The sequence below is a fragment of the Neovison vison genome, chromosome 8, assembly GCF_020171115.1.
Source record: "Neovison vison isolate M4711 chromosome 8, ASM_NN_V1, whole genome shotgun sequence".
NCBI classification, from domain to species: Eukaryota; Metazoa; Chordata; class Mammalia; order Carnivora; family Mustelidae; genus Neogale; species Neogale vison.
In genome coordinates this window covers 21,684,362-21,703,084 of record NC_058098.1, presented here as the reverse complement: position 1 = coordinate 21,703,084, position 18,723 = coordinate 21,684,362, and the positions used below count along the sequence as shown (strand labels likewise).

The 18,723-nt window shown below is 40.5% G+C and overlaps 1 protein-coding gene across 2 annotated transcripts in view; it reads left to right on the top strand.

Moving 5' to 3' along the window:
- RPN2 (ribophorin II) overlaps nucleotides 1-18,723 on the top strand; it is a 55,867-nt gene that overhangs the window by 21,971 nt on the left and 15,173 nt on the right. For both annotated transcript variants that reach the window (XM_044263065.1, XM_044263066.1), the window contains exons 6-10: nucleotides 645-779; nucleotides 2,777-2,953; nucleotides 4,217-4,335; nucleotides 6,130-6,235; nucleotides 17,385-17,476. In XM_044263065.1, the coding sequence (XP_044119000.1) occupies nucleotides 645-779; nucleotides 2,777-2,953; nucleotides 4,217-4,335; nucleotides 6,130-6,235; nucleotides 17,385-17,476 (629 nt within the window). The remainder of the gene's footprint in view (nucleotides 1-644; nucleotides 780-2,776; nucleotides 2,954-4,216; nucleotides 4,336-6,129; nucleotides 6,236-17,384; nucleotides 17,477-18,723) is intronic.

Here is an 18,723-nt window from a genome sequence, read left to right as displayed (position 1 = left end):
TGAAATTTAGGCATTTTTTTCTGCTACTTAGTTCTTTGTAATCTCGGACAAATTATTTCATGTCTGAGCCACGATTCCTTATATGGTGTTGTAAGAACAAGTGAGGTTCTAAAGTACCTGATTCTCTCTCGTGGACGACATAGTCCATGATGACAGACAGTCCACCTGGTGTCCTCACTGGGTGCCCCACAGGCATGTTTGCTGCCTTATCTTGTTGCCCAGGAGAGGAGCATGTCTCTGTCCATCCTTTAGAGCACTGAATGAGAAAGAGCAGTACTCTGCTATGTAGATTGTATCCAGACAGATGGCTGTGGAATCCACCTGTGTCCTGATGCTTATTGGGAACCCTGCAGCCTGGGGTCCTCAGTGCCCTGACTCAGGGGCTTGGGCTTAAGTACCAGAGGTCAGGGAAGGGGGCGCTCCCAGGGCTGCGGAAGACACTGTCTCTCCAGGTGCCTGTGGAATACACTTTATTCTCTGCCTCAGCATCTTGTTTGACAGAGTACTCCAGATTTAATGTGTTTCTCCAGATTTAGAGATTTAGAGTGAAATTTCTCAAAACTGCCTGCACGGGGTGACCGTGGTTTGCATATCTCCTTCGGTGATCACTTGACTTCCAGCCTGCTTCCATTTTGTTGTGACAGGATCTTGTTGCTCGCCTTGATGAACTGGGAGGTGTGTATCTCCAGTTTGAAGAAGGACTGGAAACCACAGCCTTATTTGTGGCTGCCACCTACAAGCTCATGGACCACGTGGGCACGGAGCCATCCATTAAGGAGGTACCTAACCATTCTCGGGCATGAAACCCAAAGGGGTTGTTGACTTCATCTGCTAAGAACAGTTTTTTTCAGAGGGGATGTTGAGTTGGGCTTGGGGTGTAGTCACGCGGTGTCTTGGGTTAGGCATTGAAAATGAGAAACAGATGTAATGCCTATCCTCAAGAAACTGGTTATCTGTGGAATAGACATGTAAATGGTGTCACACTTAACTTATTTTATTGTTTTTGTCTTATAACACTTTATAAAGCATTTTTATGTGTGGCTCATTTGATCACCATAGGAAATCTGAGTAATATGCTCAGTCAGACTTGGTCCCTCTGTAGAATGGCAGCGTGACACATGTGGGGACACACAGATAATAGGTAGTAGCGATGCCTCTAAACCAGGTCTCCCCATGCTGCGGACTCTCTCTTTCCCACATGTTGGGATCTCCAGCCTTGTTACATTTGCTTTAAATTGGGGAGGGTATGTCATGAGGTGGTGATAAGAAGGCCACATGATTATACTAGGTTCACCTCTCTGTCTTCCGGTACTCCTTACTGCTTGTTTCTTGAGTGATTTCCACGTCGTTGGCCCAGGCAAACCCTCCTCCTTGAGAAGTGCCCTGTTCTCCCTTCCACCTCGTCTTTGGCAATGGCTAAATCTTAATTAATCTTTGCTGATTGATATAGTTATCTGAGAAGCATGTGTGTCTACCAGACATCTACCAAGACTTAATTCTTTTTTTCTTTTCTTTGTGGGTCCTCCCTCCCCAAGAGGAGCTCATTAACCTGAAAGAACCTTTGGTTGGAATGTGTGTGGGAAGTCTTTTTGAGCCGGACCCTCTTTGTACCCTTTGTTTGTGAGAAGGCCACCAGCCCTTGAGCTAAAGGATTTAAAAGACAAGCTGCTGTTGTTTTAATTTTAGGAGGAGAGATTTGGGTTCCTAGTTAGAATTTTGATTTCTTTCATGCATTTTGAGTTTTGTGCTGAGTTTCTTCAAGTAAATAGGAATTAATGATCTGTCTTGGGTAATTTGAATTGATTTTCTATTTTCTCTGGAGGATATGACCTAATAATTTATTCATGTATTAGCATTCTTCTGTTGTCTTTGGTTCATCCTGAATATAGAAGATCTGGAGATGCAATACTCTCTTATTTTCTATGATGGGTGGAGTACAGGAATGTGGGTCTTACGGTACAAATCATGTAGGAACTCTCCTATACACAACATGGTAGATGAGTTGGTGATATTCTACATACACAACTTAAACTTTTTCTTGCTTTATTCCCAAGCTTCTGCTAACCAGGTATTTGGATGGAGTAATTTTGCTGTCACTGCTTTTGACATAACCATTCTGGTGAATAGTCACCCATTTTAACATGTCAACAGCCTAGTGATGGAAAAATGTAATTGGTACAATTAAAGAAAATTATTTCATGTCGACTGTGAATAACCCTGTCGGGAACAAGGGAGCTCTTTTGTTAGATTGGAGGTTTTAAAAAACAAAACTGATTGAAGTGGAAAATGTTTCCTCTTAAGCAAACAACCTCCAGAATTTTAATAATGCCTTTTAGCTTCCACTTTTTTAAAAAACTGCTTTTAGTTTTCTTCTCTAAACAGCCCATTAGTTCTTAATGGAAGGTTATTTTAGTTTCTTTCTAATGTACATTTTGGCTATAAGGTTTGGTCTTGTGAATTCAAACTTAACTCCAGTGTACTGCTCAGAGGGGAGTCGGGAAGGAAGTTAGGTTAGGTGGGCGGGTGAAAAGAATTAGGGAAGAATATATTTTCTTCTGGGAAGAGAGAGACTTACATGTGAATGTTGGTCTTGTTTTCTTTTTTTTTTTTCTGTTTTTTCTTTTCCTTTTATAACTTGTAGGAGTTACTTAACCTTTTAACCTCATTTTCCTCATTTGGAAAACATTGATAATATCAATCTTTTCAGGGTTTTGGTCAGGATGACCACCTTCCTGCCAGAGGACAATCTCAAGTTGCATTTCCCCTTTTCTTTCAGGATCAGGTCATCCAACTCATGAATGCCATCTTCAGCAAGAAGAACTTTGAGTCACTCTCAGAAGCCTTCAGCGTGGCCTCTGCTGCCGCTGCGCTCTCTCAGAACCGCTATCACGTGCCAGTTGTGGTTGTGCCCGAGGGCTCTCCTTCCGACACTTACGAGCAGGCTATCCTTCGGGTATGACTTCTGTGTCCAAGCTGTGTGGCCCTGACCTTTTTCGAGTGGAAGGCTCTCAGAAATCTAAGGACTGATGGAGATATAATTGTAACCACCTTCCCGCCCCAACCAAGGACATACCCATTAAAAGTAGAGCAAGGCTCATTTCCCTTAGCCTAGAATTGGGGATATAACCCGTGGATGAACAAGTCACAGAACTCTTCAAAAAAATCCAGAAAAGGTTTTTTGTTTTTCCTGGAAGATTTTTTTTATCGCCAGTCATTTGAGAAATTAAATGCAAGAAAATTGTATTTCTGGGGTTGTAACTCGAAATGTATAGAGGAGTCTTGCTTCTAAAAGGCATTTTCCAGTACCAGAACTTTCTAAATACATTATTTAAAGACTACTTTTTCTAAATTCCCCTGTAATTCTGGTGCTTACAGTTGTTAACACCAGGTCGCTTCCTCCTGTTTTCACTTTGTCTTTCTGCCTCTTCATAGCATGTCCCTCCTTCTTGCTCAGCAGAAAGCAGAGACTGCTTTTTTATGGTGACTCTCTGAACAGAGGAAATGCACAGATCTTGAGTAAGCTTGGAGTATTCATCTCAAATGAGGCATATTTTGATGTTTGGAAATCTTCATAAGAACTTAGCATTCTATTTATGGTAGACATTGGGGTTCCATGCAGGACAGTTCCATCAATTCTACTTTGGTGGCCTCTTTAAATATTCTCCTGAGGAAGTGCCTTCTCTTTCAAAATTGCCTCTCCCCTGCCTGTGCTCACACCCCCTCAGCAAAGGCTGGGGTGAGAAATCATCTGATTAACATAGTTCACCGTAAGTCAGGAGCGGGCAGCTAAGAGAGCAAAGTAGAAGTACTGGCTTTGTAGCTAGATGGGCTGTGGTTTGAGTCCTAGACCAACTGAACTGGCCTTGTGGTCTCAGTTTCTTCATCTGTAAAGTAGAGATTATGCCGTCTATCTCAGATGATTGATAAAGGAGGTTGTGTGTAAAGTGCCCATCCCCATCTGAAGAATGAGTGTTGGATGGGATCATCTTTAAGACCCCCCCCCACCTCTAACATTCTATAATCTGTCCCATTACCAATCTCCTTGTATTTTGTGTTGATTTCTGATAGATCGTAGACCAGAGTCAGTGAAGATGTCTTGAAATAAAGAGCCTCTTCCCCTGCAGAGCTGGCTCCCTGTGGATAAATCTCCCCAGAAACAAAATTTTATACTCCTTTGGCCTTTGTTGCTACAGATAATTTTAAAATTTCTTTCTAGTTGCAGGTCACCAATGTTCTGTCTCAGCCTCTGACTCAGGCCACTGTTAAACTAGAACATGCTAAATCTGTTGCTTCCAGAGCCACTGTCCTCCAGAAGACATCTTTTACCCCTGTCGGGTAAGTCTTGAACTTATTTTTGAAGGGTACCAATAGATTTGTTTTGCCTGCAGCCAATATAACACAAATTAATATGGATATTGTGAAATATCCCCAAATCAAATTTACCTAAACTTTGCTTAGGTAAATTTGCTTCCTAATGTATAGTTATTTAAGAAAAGGATTTTTTTAAAGCTAGAAGAGGGGCACCGGGCTCACATAATTGTTAGAGCATAGGAATCTTAATTTCAGGGTTGTGAGTTTAAGCTGCAAATTGAGTGTAGAGATCACTAAAAAACAAACAACAACAAAAAACAAAGCTAAAAGAATTTTGTTTTAGTTTTAATGTTTCCTTCTGTATCTATTTCTAGTTGTCTCTGTGTTGTCATTGTGATGTAAGTAGCAAGTTTTAAATTTGGTGCTATTTTTTCTTGATATATGAGTAATACGTATTTATTGTAGGAGAAATACAGAAAAGCCCAAAAATAAAATATAAATCACTGATAGTTCTACCACCTAGAGATAACTCCTGTTCACATTTTGTCTTTTTTTTTGTCAGCCCTTTTTCTATGCAAATAAATATATTTTTAATTGAATTAGGATTATGCTTTGTCTATAACAGTGTCTCATGATTATTTCCCCCATTGGATTAAATCTTCTTAAGTCTTATTTTTTAAAAAATATTTTTTGTTTATTTATTTGAGAGAGAGATCAGAATGGGTGGGAACAGGGTGGAGGAGGGGTGCGTGGCAGGGGAGGGGGGTGTGCCGCAGGCAGTGAGTACAGAGAGGGAGCCCAATGACAAGGCCTGATCCCGGGATCCCAGGATCCCAGGATCATGACCTGACCTGAGTCAAAGGCAGACCTTTAACCGACAGAGCCACCAAGGTACCCCTTTAGTCTTATTTTTAATGGTTGCATATTGTTAAGGAAATTTTAAAAGAATTAAGGATCAATTTTTATATGAGATCTTGTTAAGTGTTAAATTAGTAAGCTAAGACTGGGAACTCTGAGTTTTAGAGAGAATATCCATTTCTTTTATTTATTTTTTATTTTAAGTAAGCTTTAGGTGCAATATGGGGCTTGAACCCCAGAGGGTCAAGAGTGACATGCTAAAAAAAAAAAAAAAAAGAATTGTTGCATGCTCTATTGACTGAGCCAGCCAGGTGCCCCAAGAATATTCATTTCTTAGACAATGATAAGGATAAACAGAAAATATGTCAAATTAAAAAGCAAAATCATTTTTAGGAATGATGAGTGGAATGGTAAAAGACATTTGGGATTTTGCTATGTAGTTGGAGTTAATTCTCTACCTTTTCCCCCCTCTTTAAAATAAAAGTTATTGATATTTTCATAAAAGTAAGACATGTCATTTTTAGGAAATTCACAAAACACAGAAAAGTAGAAGTAATATAAAAAATTGCCTGCAATTATACTGCTCTGCACCAACCTTTTTGAACATTTCTACTCTCTCGCTGTCTCTTTTTTAAACATAATAGGGATCATACTGTAGACTGTTTTGCATTTAATTGTGGAAGCCTACCCGAGGGGGTGGGGTTTTAGGAGTGGAGAGGAGGAAACAAAGGAAAGAAGACTTCAGAGACTAGAAGGAGGAGGTCATTTTAGATCTCTCTGAAGTTTTGCCCACACCATAATCTGTGCTTGAGCAGGAGGTGGCCCAGCTGGGTGGGAAGTTTAAAGGAGAAGACGTGGCATAACCCTGGCTTGTCTCAAGGAGGGCCACGCACGGCCCATTTGTTACATTCATGACTTTGCTATGTGAGTTCTTGTTAACCCCGCTGTCATTCTTAACAGGGATGTTTTTGAACTAAACTTCGTGAATGTCAAATTTTCCAGTGGTTATTATGACTTCTCTGTCAAAGTTGAAGGTGACAACCGTTATATTGCAAATAGTGTCGAGGTAAGTGCTTTTCTTGTCATCCCCATTAAATCCAAGGAAATGACCAAGTAGGCACACAGGATTAATCGTCTGGTATATTGACTACATTTTACAGCCAAGTTAATGTGAACATGTTAAGAGAAGGGTAAGTTTAAACTACGCTTCGCCAAGAACTTGGTCATAGTGAGTTTTATTTGTAAATTATTCATTTTCTGGTATGATTTAGTATCTCACATAAAATTTAGGAGGTAGAAAAAATAAAAATCACCTATAATTTCACTGAGACATAAGTATTCTTATTATGATGTTTTGTATGGTAGGTCTTGATAGATTTAGAAAAGTGCCTGATGCTAATTAGGTGATGAAAAGCACCCAGGGACATACTGTAATGAGGTTCTCTGGGTGAATACAAAAGAAAATCAGTGAGTTTCTTTCTTTTTTTTTTTTTTTTGGGTGGGCAGCACAAGTTTATTGAGTGATACCAAAGTGATAGTACAAAGCTCCTGAGGAGGGAGGGGACCCCAGAGGGTTGCCCAAAAATCAGTAAGTTTCATAATGAATTGTGTTTCACATATTTAGCTAACGCTAGTTGTGTTGAAGATCCAAAGATCCAAAGTGGTTCTAAGGATGGCAAACTATGCCTCATTTGTCAGATGCTTGGGAGTGAGGAATTTCACATTTGTGGTTTTCCTAGCTAATTGGAGTATAGCCCTTCACACACTGTGGCTTTCATTTTAACCTTTTCCATAGAAGTTTATTTAAGATGAATTACATGTTTTTCTACTTTCTTAAACTATGGGATATGATTTAACCATTTCTTTTTTTTTTTTTTCTCTCTCTATTTATTTGACAGAGAGAGAGACCATAAGTAGGCAGAGAGGCAGGCAGAGAGAGAGGGGAAGTGGGCTCCTTGCAGAGCAGAGAGCCCAATGTGGGGCTCGATCCCGGGACCCTGAAACCATGACCTGAGCCGAAGGCAGAGGCTTAACCCAGTGAGCCACCCAGGCGGTGGCTTATTCTTAATTAGAACCATCAGTGTGAACCCTTTATTGAAGGCCTATGACATGAGAAGCCTAGTTCTGTGTGCTTTTGCTTACATTATTTTTGTCTTACTACAACCCTAAGACACAGATGAAGCCATCTTCACTGCACAGAAGAGGCTCATAGGGGTGGAGTAACTTGTCCAAGGTCATCCAGCCTGTGCTTAGGTGGGTTCCCTGCGCAGTATGAGTTTGGTTAGCATGCTCTGGGGAATAGGCAGCCTGCCTGGAGCCTGCAGGACTGTGTGCAGCTCCAGCTCTGGCCTTTGTTAGGGCATCACTCCCTTCAGCTGGCCTTTCTCAGTGCTTTTGCTGTGTCTTTGCTGTATCTATTTAATTCTTGTGCATTCTGTTGGGTGAGGGAAACTTGGAGTGGTCCTGTACCTCTCCTGAATAGTTAAATACACACTCTTTGGGAGAACTCTTTTTTCTTAACTATTCAGGTGTCATTTACCACTCACTTTTTTTTTTTTTTTCCTTTTTTAAAAGTTTCTTTCAGTCTTTATTTTTTTAAGTAAATCCTGTGCCCAGCATGGGGCTCAAACTCATGACCCTGCGATCAAGAGTCACACGCTCCAGCAACTGAGTCAGCCAGTCACCCCTTGTTTTTCTCTCTTTAATAAAACTTTTTCATTTTGAAATAATTTTGATCTTAAGTTGTAAAAACGGTATGAAGAATTTCCATGTGAAGTAATGGAGTTTTTCGTTTTTTTTTTAAACATATGTTTTTAAACTTTTTTAAAAAAAGATTTTTCATTTATTTATTTTTGAGAGCAAGAAGGAAAGAGTGAGCGTACAGAGGGAGCAGACTTCCTACTGAGCAGAGAGCCTGACGTGGGGCTCAGTCCCAGGACCCGGAGACCATGACCTGAGCTGAAGGCAGAGGCTTAACCAACTGAGCCATGAGGCAACCTGAGTTTTTAGGTTTTAAGGATGGAAAACTATACCTCATTTATCTGTGGTTTTGTGGGAATGGACTTAAACAAGTAAAGTAGTATCAAGAATGCCCTTTACCCAGCTTCCCCAAATATTAATGTCTTATATAACTGTTATATAATTATCAGACCGAGGAAATTAACATGACTTATGCTACTAACTAATCTATAGACTTTAATTCAAATTTCACTAGTTATCCTACCAGTGTCCCTATTCTAATCTGAGATTCAAATTAGGGTCATATGTCCCTTTTGCCACCTCTAAGTTATAATATAGTTTCTTTCATGACCTTGATAATTTAGAAGTACTCTCTGTTTAGCTTGTAGAATATCCCTTACTTGGGGTTTTGAGTTTCCTCAAAATTAAACTTAGGCTCCCTGTTTTTTTGCAAGAAAAGTCCAAAAGTGATGCTTTGTCCCTCTCAGTGCATCTTCCTAGGAAGTACATGATGTTGATATGTCTCATTGCTGGTGTAAATGTTAACCTTGATCACTTGATTAAGGTGGTGCCTGCTAGTTTTCTCTCTATGAAGTTGCTGTTTTCTGCTTTGTAATTGAGTCTGCAAATATCCTGATGATCTTGCCTGCAAATGTTATTAATAGGTTGACTGCCAAAAGGTGATTTTCTCTTTCATTCTTTCTGCATTTATTAATTAGAATTCTGCTGTAAGGAAAAGCTATCTCTCTCCTAACCCTGTCTTCATTTATTTATTTATTCAATTATTTATAACATTTTGGGCTCATGGAAGTTATTTTACTCTATAGGTTATGATCCTTTACTATCATCATTTATTTTGTTGCTCACATTATCCCAGATTTGACCTTTAGAAAGCTCCTCAAGTTGGCTCCAATGACACTTGAAAGGACAAGGTAGCTGAAAAGTTTGACCTTTTCAAAAGTGGGGCATTACTTAAAGTAGGTAGATTGAACACTTACATTTAAAGTTTGTTGGAAAGGAAGATATTTTCTGGAACTCTCATCTCTGCCTTTTCTCTACCTCATGTCTGACCTTTTTGGGCATGAGACATCTGATCCTAGTCCATCCACTAACACAAAATTGGGGTGAAAACTATTGTAATGTGCACCTTAAACCTTTAAAATCTAGATCTTTTTAATTTTAGCTTCCCTCATTAAGGGTCCTTATTTGCAACCAAACACATTAAAAGGCAGACATTCCTTTCTTTTTTTCCTGAAATCTTTTCTTCTTTCTACCTTTACAGTCTTTTTTTTTTTTTTTTTTTTTAAGATTTTTATTTATTTGGGGCACCTGGGTGGCTCAGTGGGTTAAGCCGCTGCCTTCGGCTCAGGTCATGATCTCAGGGTCCTGGGATAGAGCCCCGCATCGGGCTCTCTGCTCAGCAGGGAGCCTGCTTCCTCCCCTCTCTCTGCCTGCCTCTCTGCCTACTTGTGATCTCTGGCTGTCAAATAAATAAATAAAATCTTAAAAAAAAAAAAAAAGATTTTTATTTATTTATTTGATACAGAGCGAGCGAGCGAGAGAGGCATACAAGCAGGGGGAGTTGGAGAGGGAGGAGCAGGGATTGATCTCAGGACTTTGTGATCATGACCTGAGCAGAAGGCAGGCACTTAACGGCTGAGCTACCCATGTGCCCCTAGCTTTATTAGGTATTGCCAAATTGCTCTTCTCTTCATATTCTTACCACTGTTTGGTATTACGAATTTTTGATAAATTGATGGATATGAAGTGGTGTCTATTTTTTCTTTTTAAGTCTTATTTTTTAGTAATGGCTGACCCTAATGCAGGGCTTGAACTCATGACCCTGAGATCAAGAATCCCACGTTTCACCAACTGATCCAGCTGGGCACTCCATAATGATGTCTTGTTTTAATGTTTTTCCTTGGTTACTAATGAGATTGAACATTTTTTTCCTTGTGTTTATTGGCCTTTTAGTTTTCCTTTTCTGTGAACTGTTGTCTGCATTTGTCTGTTTTTCTTTGGGTTTGTTAGTCTTTTTGTTACTAAATTTTGAAGGCTGTTGGTGTTCTGGAAACTGACTCTTAGTTAAAAAAGCATCAGATATCTTCCCTCAGTGTTGGTTTATGGCATCTTTTGATGCACAGAAGTTATTTTCAATGAAGCCTAATTTAAAAATGTTTTGCCTAGGTTGTGTGTCTTGAGTTTTTAAAAAGTCCTATGCTACTCCAAGGCGATAAAGATAATCTCCAATATTTTCTTCTAATGGTTTTTAAGGTTTTTTTCCCCCCTATTTATATTTAGGGTTTCAACATACTTCAAGTTTACTTTTGTTGCTATAGTATTTTATATCCTGTCAGTAACTGTTCTTATTGATTTGTATTACCATTGCTTGCTTATATGTGTGTTGCTTTTTCATTGGACTGGGAACTCCCTGTGAGTGGAGACCAAACCTTATTTTTTCAGTGTTTAGTCTCCATCTCAGACCATTGTAGAAGAAAAGGATGGAGTGGTATAAAGACGTTTACCTACATTCCTGGGCTGTTAGAACTATGGTAATTCATCTTTGAAGGGTGAGCTTTATATCCTAGATAAAATATCTTGGGTTTGTTTTTTTTTTTTAAATAACAGCTTTATTGAAAATATAATTCATATACCCATTAAAGTATATATAATTCAGTGTTTTTAGTATGTATTTTCTTTAAAGATTTATTTGTTTATTTTAGAGAGAGGGAGAAAGAGCACGCATGTGATACAGGCTAAGGGGCAGAGGTTATGGGAGAGAGAATCTCAAGGAGACTCCGTGCTAAATGCCAAGCCTGACACGGGTCTTAAACCCACCACCCTGAGATCGTGACCCGAGCCGAAACCAAGAGTCAGCCACTTAACCAGTTGAGCCACCTGGGGCCCCAATGGGTTTTTTAGAAAATTTGCAGAGTTTTGCAACCATCACCACTATCAAATTCCGTAACACATTTATCACCCAGAAAACAATCCCATGTCTCCAGTAGACATTCCTTATTCTATAGCAATAGAGCCTCTTTCCAGTACTGACAATTACTAGTCTACTTTTTGTCTCTATGATTTGCCTATTTGGGACAGTTCATATAAATGGTGTTATATAATATGTGGCATTTTGTGTCTGGCCTTTTTCATTAACATGATACTTTTCATTGTAATTCATGTTGTAGCCTGTATGAGTACTTTATTCCTTTTATGGCCAAGTAATAGTCTAGCGTGTAGGTATAGCATTTTATCAGTTCATCAGTTGATGGACATTTGGAGTTTTTCCATTTTTTTGGCGATTATACATAATGCTGCTGTGAACATTCACGTACACATTTTTGTTAGGGCTTCTGTTTTTGGTTTTATGAGATGTGTGCCGAGCAGTGGAATGGTGGGTTATATGGTAAACTCTGTGTTTTAACTTTTCGAGAAACTGACAAACTGTTTTGCAAAGAACTTGCACCATTTTACATTTCTACTAGTAATATATAAGAGTTCCAGTTTCGGGGCGCCTGTGTGGCTCAGTTGGTTGAGCAACTGCCTTTGGCTCAGGTCATGATCCTGGACTTCCAGGATCAAGTCCCATATCGGGCTCCCAGCTCCTTGGGGAGTCTGCTTCTCCCTCTGACCTCCTCCTTTCTCATGCTCTCTCTCACTCATTCTCCCTCAAATAAATAAATAAAATCTTTAAAAAAAAAAAAAAGAGTTCCAGTTTCTCTACATCCTAACCAACACTTATTATTTTTCTTTTCATTCTGGCCATCATACATGGGTAGGAAGTGGTTTCTCATTTGAAATTTTGATTTGGATTTCCCTGATAGCTAATGATACTGAACATCTTTTCATATGCTTATTGGTCATTTGTATATCTTTGTATATCCTTTGCCCATTAAATTTTTTTTTTTCAGTTCTTCCTTTCCAATCTGTATACTTCTTATTTTCTCTTTCTCTTTGTATTATGTTGTTTGTCTTTTTATGTTATTGAGCTAATATATTCTGGATACAGGTCTCTTATCAGATACATGATTTGTTTTAATTTTGACAAGGTTCAGTTTCTTTATTTCTCTTTCATTGCTTCTGGTTTAAGTGCCACATCTAAGGAACCAATGCCTAATCCAAGGTTATAAAGATTTACTCCTCTTATAGCTTTAGTTCTTATATTAGGTTCCTAATTGATTTTGAGTTTTTGTATGTGGTGTAAGGGTGAGGTCTAACTTCTTTCTTATGTATGTGGAAATCCCAGCAGCTTCTGTTGAAGATCATTCTTTCCCTACTGAATTGTCTTGGCATCAAAAATCAGTCAACCATAAAGGCAAGGGTTAATTTCTAGACTTGCAGTTGTAGTCCATTTTTTAAAAATTTTTAAAAATTTTTTAAAGATTTTATTTATTTATTTGACAGAGAGATCACAAGTAGGCAGAGAGGCAGGCAGAGAGATGGGAGAAGCAGGGCCTCTGCTGAGCAGAGAGCCCGATGCAGGACTTGATCCCAGGACCCTGAGATCATGACCTGAGCTGAAGGCAGAGGCTTAACCCACTGAGCCACCCAGGCACCCTGCAGTTGTAGTCCATTAACCTGCATTTTTATCCTTATACCAATACTGTGCTGTCTTGGTTACTGTAACAGCTTTCCTTTTTGTAACTTCAAATCTGGTGTTTGTCCAGGTGTTTCTGTGATTGTTAGAAATATTATCTAAGTGCAAAATAGCAGAAATGGCTAATAACTATTATTCGTGCAATGATAAGCCCCAACTGAGGCCATTGCTGTCCCTTTCCTTCCCAGTGATGAAGTAAGCATTACAAAATCTCTCCTTCTTCATTATGTTATAGCTTTATGTGTGTGTGTTCTGACCTCTGTCACATCTGCAATGTTACTTTGTAATTTCAGTAATAATCACACTTAGAGCCTCAGAGCAGGTCAGCAGGTCCTGTTTACTCTCCTGAGAGATGCTTGACATTGGTCAGAGTACATTAACGGTGGTTTGGTGTGGAAGGCCTGTAATAGCATTCATTGACATTGGACTTGCCGTCAGGGGAAACGTGGGTTTTCGAAGCTGTCATTAACATTAATTGCCCCTAATGCATCATCATTTTTGACAGTAATGAGCTAAACTGGGGGGCTATTACTCTCAGCAGAAAGACTGCATTTCCTGGTGTTAAAACATTTTTTGAGGTGTATGTGGGATGCAGAACCAGGAAGGAAAGCACTAGTATGATTCAGTGTGAAGCAGGCTTAGCTGCATTTAAAGTGGCTAAACACGTCCCTTTCCTATTGTAAAAACTAATCCTGAAGTGTTAGTGTGAAGGAAGAAGCAGCTAACCCAGCGGGATCCTACTCTGAATTCTTTATAACACATCTTTAGAAAAAGTTATAATTTTTATTTCTCAGTTTGCTTTAAAAGAGTAGCATAAAAACACTTTTCTTTTCAGTGTTTCCAGAGACCCATTTGTAGTAAGATCTTAGGAGCAGAAGGACTTGTTTTAAACCGTTCCTTATTCAAGAACAGCCCTACGTTGTTTCTCTACAACAAAAAATCCTTTAACTTAGGCAGCCTTTTAGAATTAGGGCTGAGAGCAAACCCAAGATGACTTGAGTTCACTGTGATTTGCCCTTTTGTCATCTTTGTGTCTGTATTGTCTGGGAGTGCTTATGATGTCTTTAGAACAAACACAGAGTTGAATGTTGATTAGCAGACCTTAGCGACCATGTTCTTATTGAAATACAGTCAGGACTCTAAGTAAAAACCCAGAAAGTTGATGGCTTTTCTGTTGTTATAATGAGGATACATTCGGAGCCTTACCCAAATCTTTTAACATCAGTCTCCATATACCCATCTACAGAAAGAAAGAGTATTATTTTTATTTATTTTTTATTTTTTAAAGATTTTTATTTATTTGAGAGACAGAGATGACAAGTAGGCAGAGAGGCAGGCAGAGAGAGAGAGGAGGAAGAGGCTCCCCACTGAGCAGAGAGCCCGATGTGGGGCTCAATCCAGGACCCTGGGATCATGACCTGAGCCGAAGGCAGAGGCTTTAACCCACTGAGCCACCCAGGCGCCCCAGGAAGAGTATTATTTTTAAAATCATATTTATGGGTTGTTTCTTTTTAATACAAAATGTTTATAAAGAAGAAAGTAAAGGGTACACAGTCTCATTGCTCAGATAATCCATATTTTTTCAAAGAAAAAAGGAGTAAAATATGCACGTAGTTTAAAAAAATTCAAAGTGCAAAAAGGTGTATAATGAAATGTAAGAGCCTTCTAATCCCTTCAGTCCAGCTCCTCTTCTCCGGGGAATCTTAACAGTTAACTATGTACATTTTAAGAAAAAGAAGGATGCATTTATTAATGAATGTGTATATCCTTTCTTGTTTACATAAAAAGGGATTATTCTATAAACCGCTGTATTTATCACAAAGTAGAGGCTCCCAGCTTTCTCCTTTGGGGTCTTTTCAACTTGATGGCCTCCCCCCCCTCAACACCCCCCCCCATACCCCTACTTCACCCCCAGCCCTCTGCCACTCCCCCGTCATAATTCACCCAATTGTCTGGACTCCATGACAGACAGCGCAGTCAGTGGATGGCTGTGTATTCTAAAGTAGGTGATAATATCTCTGTATCTGTCCATAGACATCTACCTTGGCTTTTTAAATTATTCCATGGTGATTCATAGTGTATTCATGTAACTAGTCTTCTATTTATGGACATTTAGGTGGAACTGATTTTAAGATCTCATTTACAAATTAAATGAGTAAGGCATTAAGAGACTGAGTCAAAGAAGTGAAGAAGGAATTATCTGGTTAAAGTTGGTGAAGATTGCATAGTAGTTAACTGTGAAGACATTGTTTCGATAGCGTGGAATATCGCCAGGCTCCTTTCTTGCTGCCTGACCCAGGGCCACCCGCAGGCCGACTGAGGTCGCAGTTTCTTCTCCTGTGCTTTGGTAGCACTTGGAACATCCTTCCATTGAAGCAGCAGCCTGGGGATGCCTGGGTGGCTCAGTCGGTTAAACCACTGTCTTTGGCTCAGGTCATGATCCCAGGGTTCTGGGATCAAGTCCCACATCGGGCTCCTTGCTTGGCAGGGAGCCTGCTTCTCTCTCTGCCTCTGCCTGCTTGTGCGTGTTCTCTCTCTCTGACAAATAAAGAAATAAAATCTTAAAAAAAAAAAAAAAGCAGCAGCCTGGTTTGTTAAAGTTCAGCTTTGCATCTGTGCTTCCCTGTAGGACAGGAAGTGCGTCTTGCCATCCCTGTAAATCCCCTGCACCCGGGTGCTCCAGATGCCCTTGGGGGTTTGGGGAAGGTGCTGTTAGTGGGCTCTTGCTGAACATCAGTAGCCTGACTACAGCTCTTGGGCTGCTTCTTTGCTTGAGCCTTCCACTCTAGTTTTTCCTTCAGATGGTGTCAGCGCCTCTCCACACTGGGTTTATATAGCAGCGTTTGCTCTGGTTCTGAGCCCTCTATTGAGTTGTGAAGCTGTTTGCTCAGCACAGAGAGCCCAAAGAGCCGAAAGAGAGGCCCCTGAGCTCTTCCTCTGGGGGTTTATTCAACTTGAAGGCCATCTATATCCTTTCCCTACCTCCATGATTCACCCAGTTGCCTAGACTCAGTGACAGGCAGTGCTGCTGGATATAATTCTGCCAATAGATGACTGTATATGCAAAAGTAGGAGGTTATAATCATCCTTACAGCTTCTGGTAATAACTCTTACATTTCAGGGTTTTTTGTTGTTGTTTTTTAAGTAAAACAGAATACCTCTATTCAATCTGATAATTGAGGCTGTTGTCACAAAATGGTTATTACGGAGGTGGGAAAGAAGGCTGTTAAAAGGAATTGCTTGGTAGTTATCTTTATCCCTTTTTAATTTTTCTTCTTAGTCCTTGATTTGAGGCTGTCACACCTTGATAGTGCTTTTTAGCAAAATGCCAAAGCTGTCCTTCAATTATTTGCCCAGTCCTCTGTCTCTGTTCCTTGATCTTGACTTAGACTATAAACCAGTGGATTTAGCAAGGATTTCCTAAGCATTACATTCAAGCTTATCAAATATTTGGAAGTCTTATGGGTATGTTTGCACATAAGAAGTGCCTTGGGTTTTTTTAATTTGCACATTAAAACTTAGATTTTAGATAAAAAATTTCCCATGAATAGACTTTCATAATGTTTTCTGCCTCTTGGAATTTTATACATTTAAGCTAATTTTTTTTAAGTTCCTGTTTATTGTGTTGGCTCCTCCTCTTCGTGAACATGTTTATAGGACACACATAGAATTCAAACACTAACAGTCAAGATGGACTGGTTTGTGCTGCTATCAAACTCCCAAGTCTCGTAGCTTAGAACAGCAGAAGTTTTGTTTTTTCGCCGTGCTAGGTTCCTTAGTGTGTCAGCTGGAGGTCCGCCTTCAGGCTGTCCTTCCTCCAGGACCCAGGCTGAAGGAGCAAACCTCTCTCTGCACATTGTTTATGTCCATGTCAGAGAAAAGGAGAGAATCACACACTGACTTTTAAAGCTTCCATTGAGGGGCTCATATTTCACTGCCCAAAGCAAGTCACGTGGCCACACCTGACTCCAGTGGTCCGGTAAGTACGACTCTGCCTCATGCTCAGAGGGAAAACCAGAAGTCCCTGGCGGACGGTGCAGATGGCAGCCGTGGTGTCGTAAGGCTTCATGGGCAGACCTCCAGTACTGCTTGGCATAGAGTTAAGTGTTCCCGGGAAGCTGGATGGCAAGGTGCTTAAGACATGGACGCTGAGTCAGAGTGCCTGAGCTTGAATACCAAGTTTAGCCAGCTAAACTCAAGTGAGTGGCTTCATCTTTTTCATCTTCAGTTTCCTCACCTCAAATAGCACTGCCTTAGAGAGTTGTGAGGATTAAATGAAATCGTTGTTACAGAGTCCGTGTATAAAGTCTTCCACGTAGTAAACAATAGCCGTCCTGGGAATTGAGTACTTGTTGATTTGAATTATTTGAAGGTTACTGCTTACAGGTTTTCCCCCTTATTTATTTTAAAGGGCACGTGAAAAAATCAGTTTTCTTTTCCTCTTTTAGTATATACCATCCAACCAAAGCCAAAGAAGGGAAGAAGGGGTAAGAACCAAGGAGTCGCTTTTGAGCCTTGGTGGTAGGAGAAGTGGAAATCCTACCTGGCTGAGGCAGTTTTACCAAAATCGTTGAAGACTCCCATCCTAGGATCATCTTTGTGAGGAAAATTTGGATATGCCTGTTCATTCCTGGTGATTTTCTTGTATGTCTCACTCTAGCTCCGAGTCAAGATCTCCACTGAAGTTGGCATTACGAATGTTGATCTCTCCACTGTGGACAAGGATCAGAGCATTGCACCTAAAACCACCCGGTAGGTGGGGCGCCTTCTTGGCACAGGGGGAGCTCAGGCTTGCGCTGACAGGAGCGTGCCCAGGCACAAAACCCTATCCCCGTGTCACCAGTGACCCAGCTTGCACTTGCAGCTGCAGAGGCTCCAGTTTTGCTGGCACTGCGCCAAGCAGCATCCTGGCAGATCTGGGGGGGTTATCTATACAGTCGGTCCATCCACAAAGGAATGGGGAGTGTCTGAGTCTAAGTCAGCTCTGCTACCAAGCACATTATTTAGTTCTGATGACATTTTTTTTTTTTTTAAAGACTTTATCTTCATAGTCCTGAATTGGTTTTTAATGGCCTCATGACAACTCTCTTTGAGCCACGGTGGGTCTGAAATTGGTTGAAGACCTCAGAGGTCCTTCTAATTGAGATGGCAGATAACTAGTACTGGGGCCGTGATTTCGTTTCTCAAGTTCATGGACGGCATCACTATCAGTCATACCATTTGCTCCTGCTGTGCTCAGAATCTTTTTTTAACACAAACTTCTAGGTAGCCGTTGGCAGTTGAACATGGGGGCAGAGCACTGTATGAAGCCTCTTTGTCAGCCCTCTCCCAGATCCTTGGGTTTTTGGGGGGCCTGTCTAGACCTCTGGGTTAGTTCAGACCCCAGCTTTACTCAGCTAGGTGACTATAGCTGCCAAAGAAGGAAGGTGAACCCTCTAGGCCATTATGAAGACCAGAGATGTTAGCCAGAGCCTAGAAGCTAAGCCTTCACTCCTTCTAAGTCCTATGAGAAAGCTGGGCCTTTCTCCCTCTGGGTTAGTTTTCAGTGACATTGACAATGAGAGCACTGTTGAGAATCCACTGACATAAGATCTGTGAGAGCGCTTTGCAAAGTTTAATTCTCTATATGGGTGAAGCGTTGGTTTTACTAATAAGTAAGTAGAAAGCGTAAGTGTAAGACCTTGTTTTTCCCCTGGCCATCTTCCCCTACTATCCCAAGAGGGAGCTGTGAAAAGTTTTTTCACCAGGTCTGCCTTCTGAGAAAATGACTCTTTAAAAAATCCAATTTCAGGCAGGAAAAATACATTGAAACCGTGTCCAGGAAAAAATAACAGCATTCAAAAAAAAAAGAAAAAGAATAAGTGCCCTGCTTGTTTTGCATCTCCTACTCCCTCACGTCCCAACCTCGCTCGCATGTAACTGCCGACATCAGCGCCGCGATGACTTCTCGTGGCAGTTGCGGCCTTGTCCGCCCGGCTCTCCACTCCACTTGCGTGCCT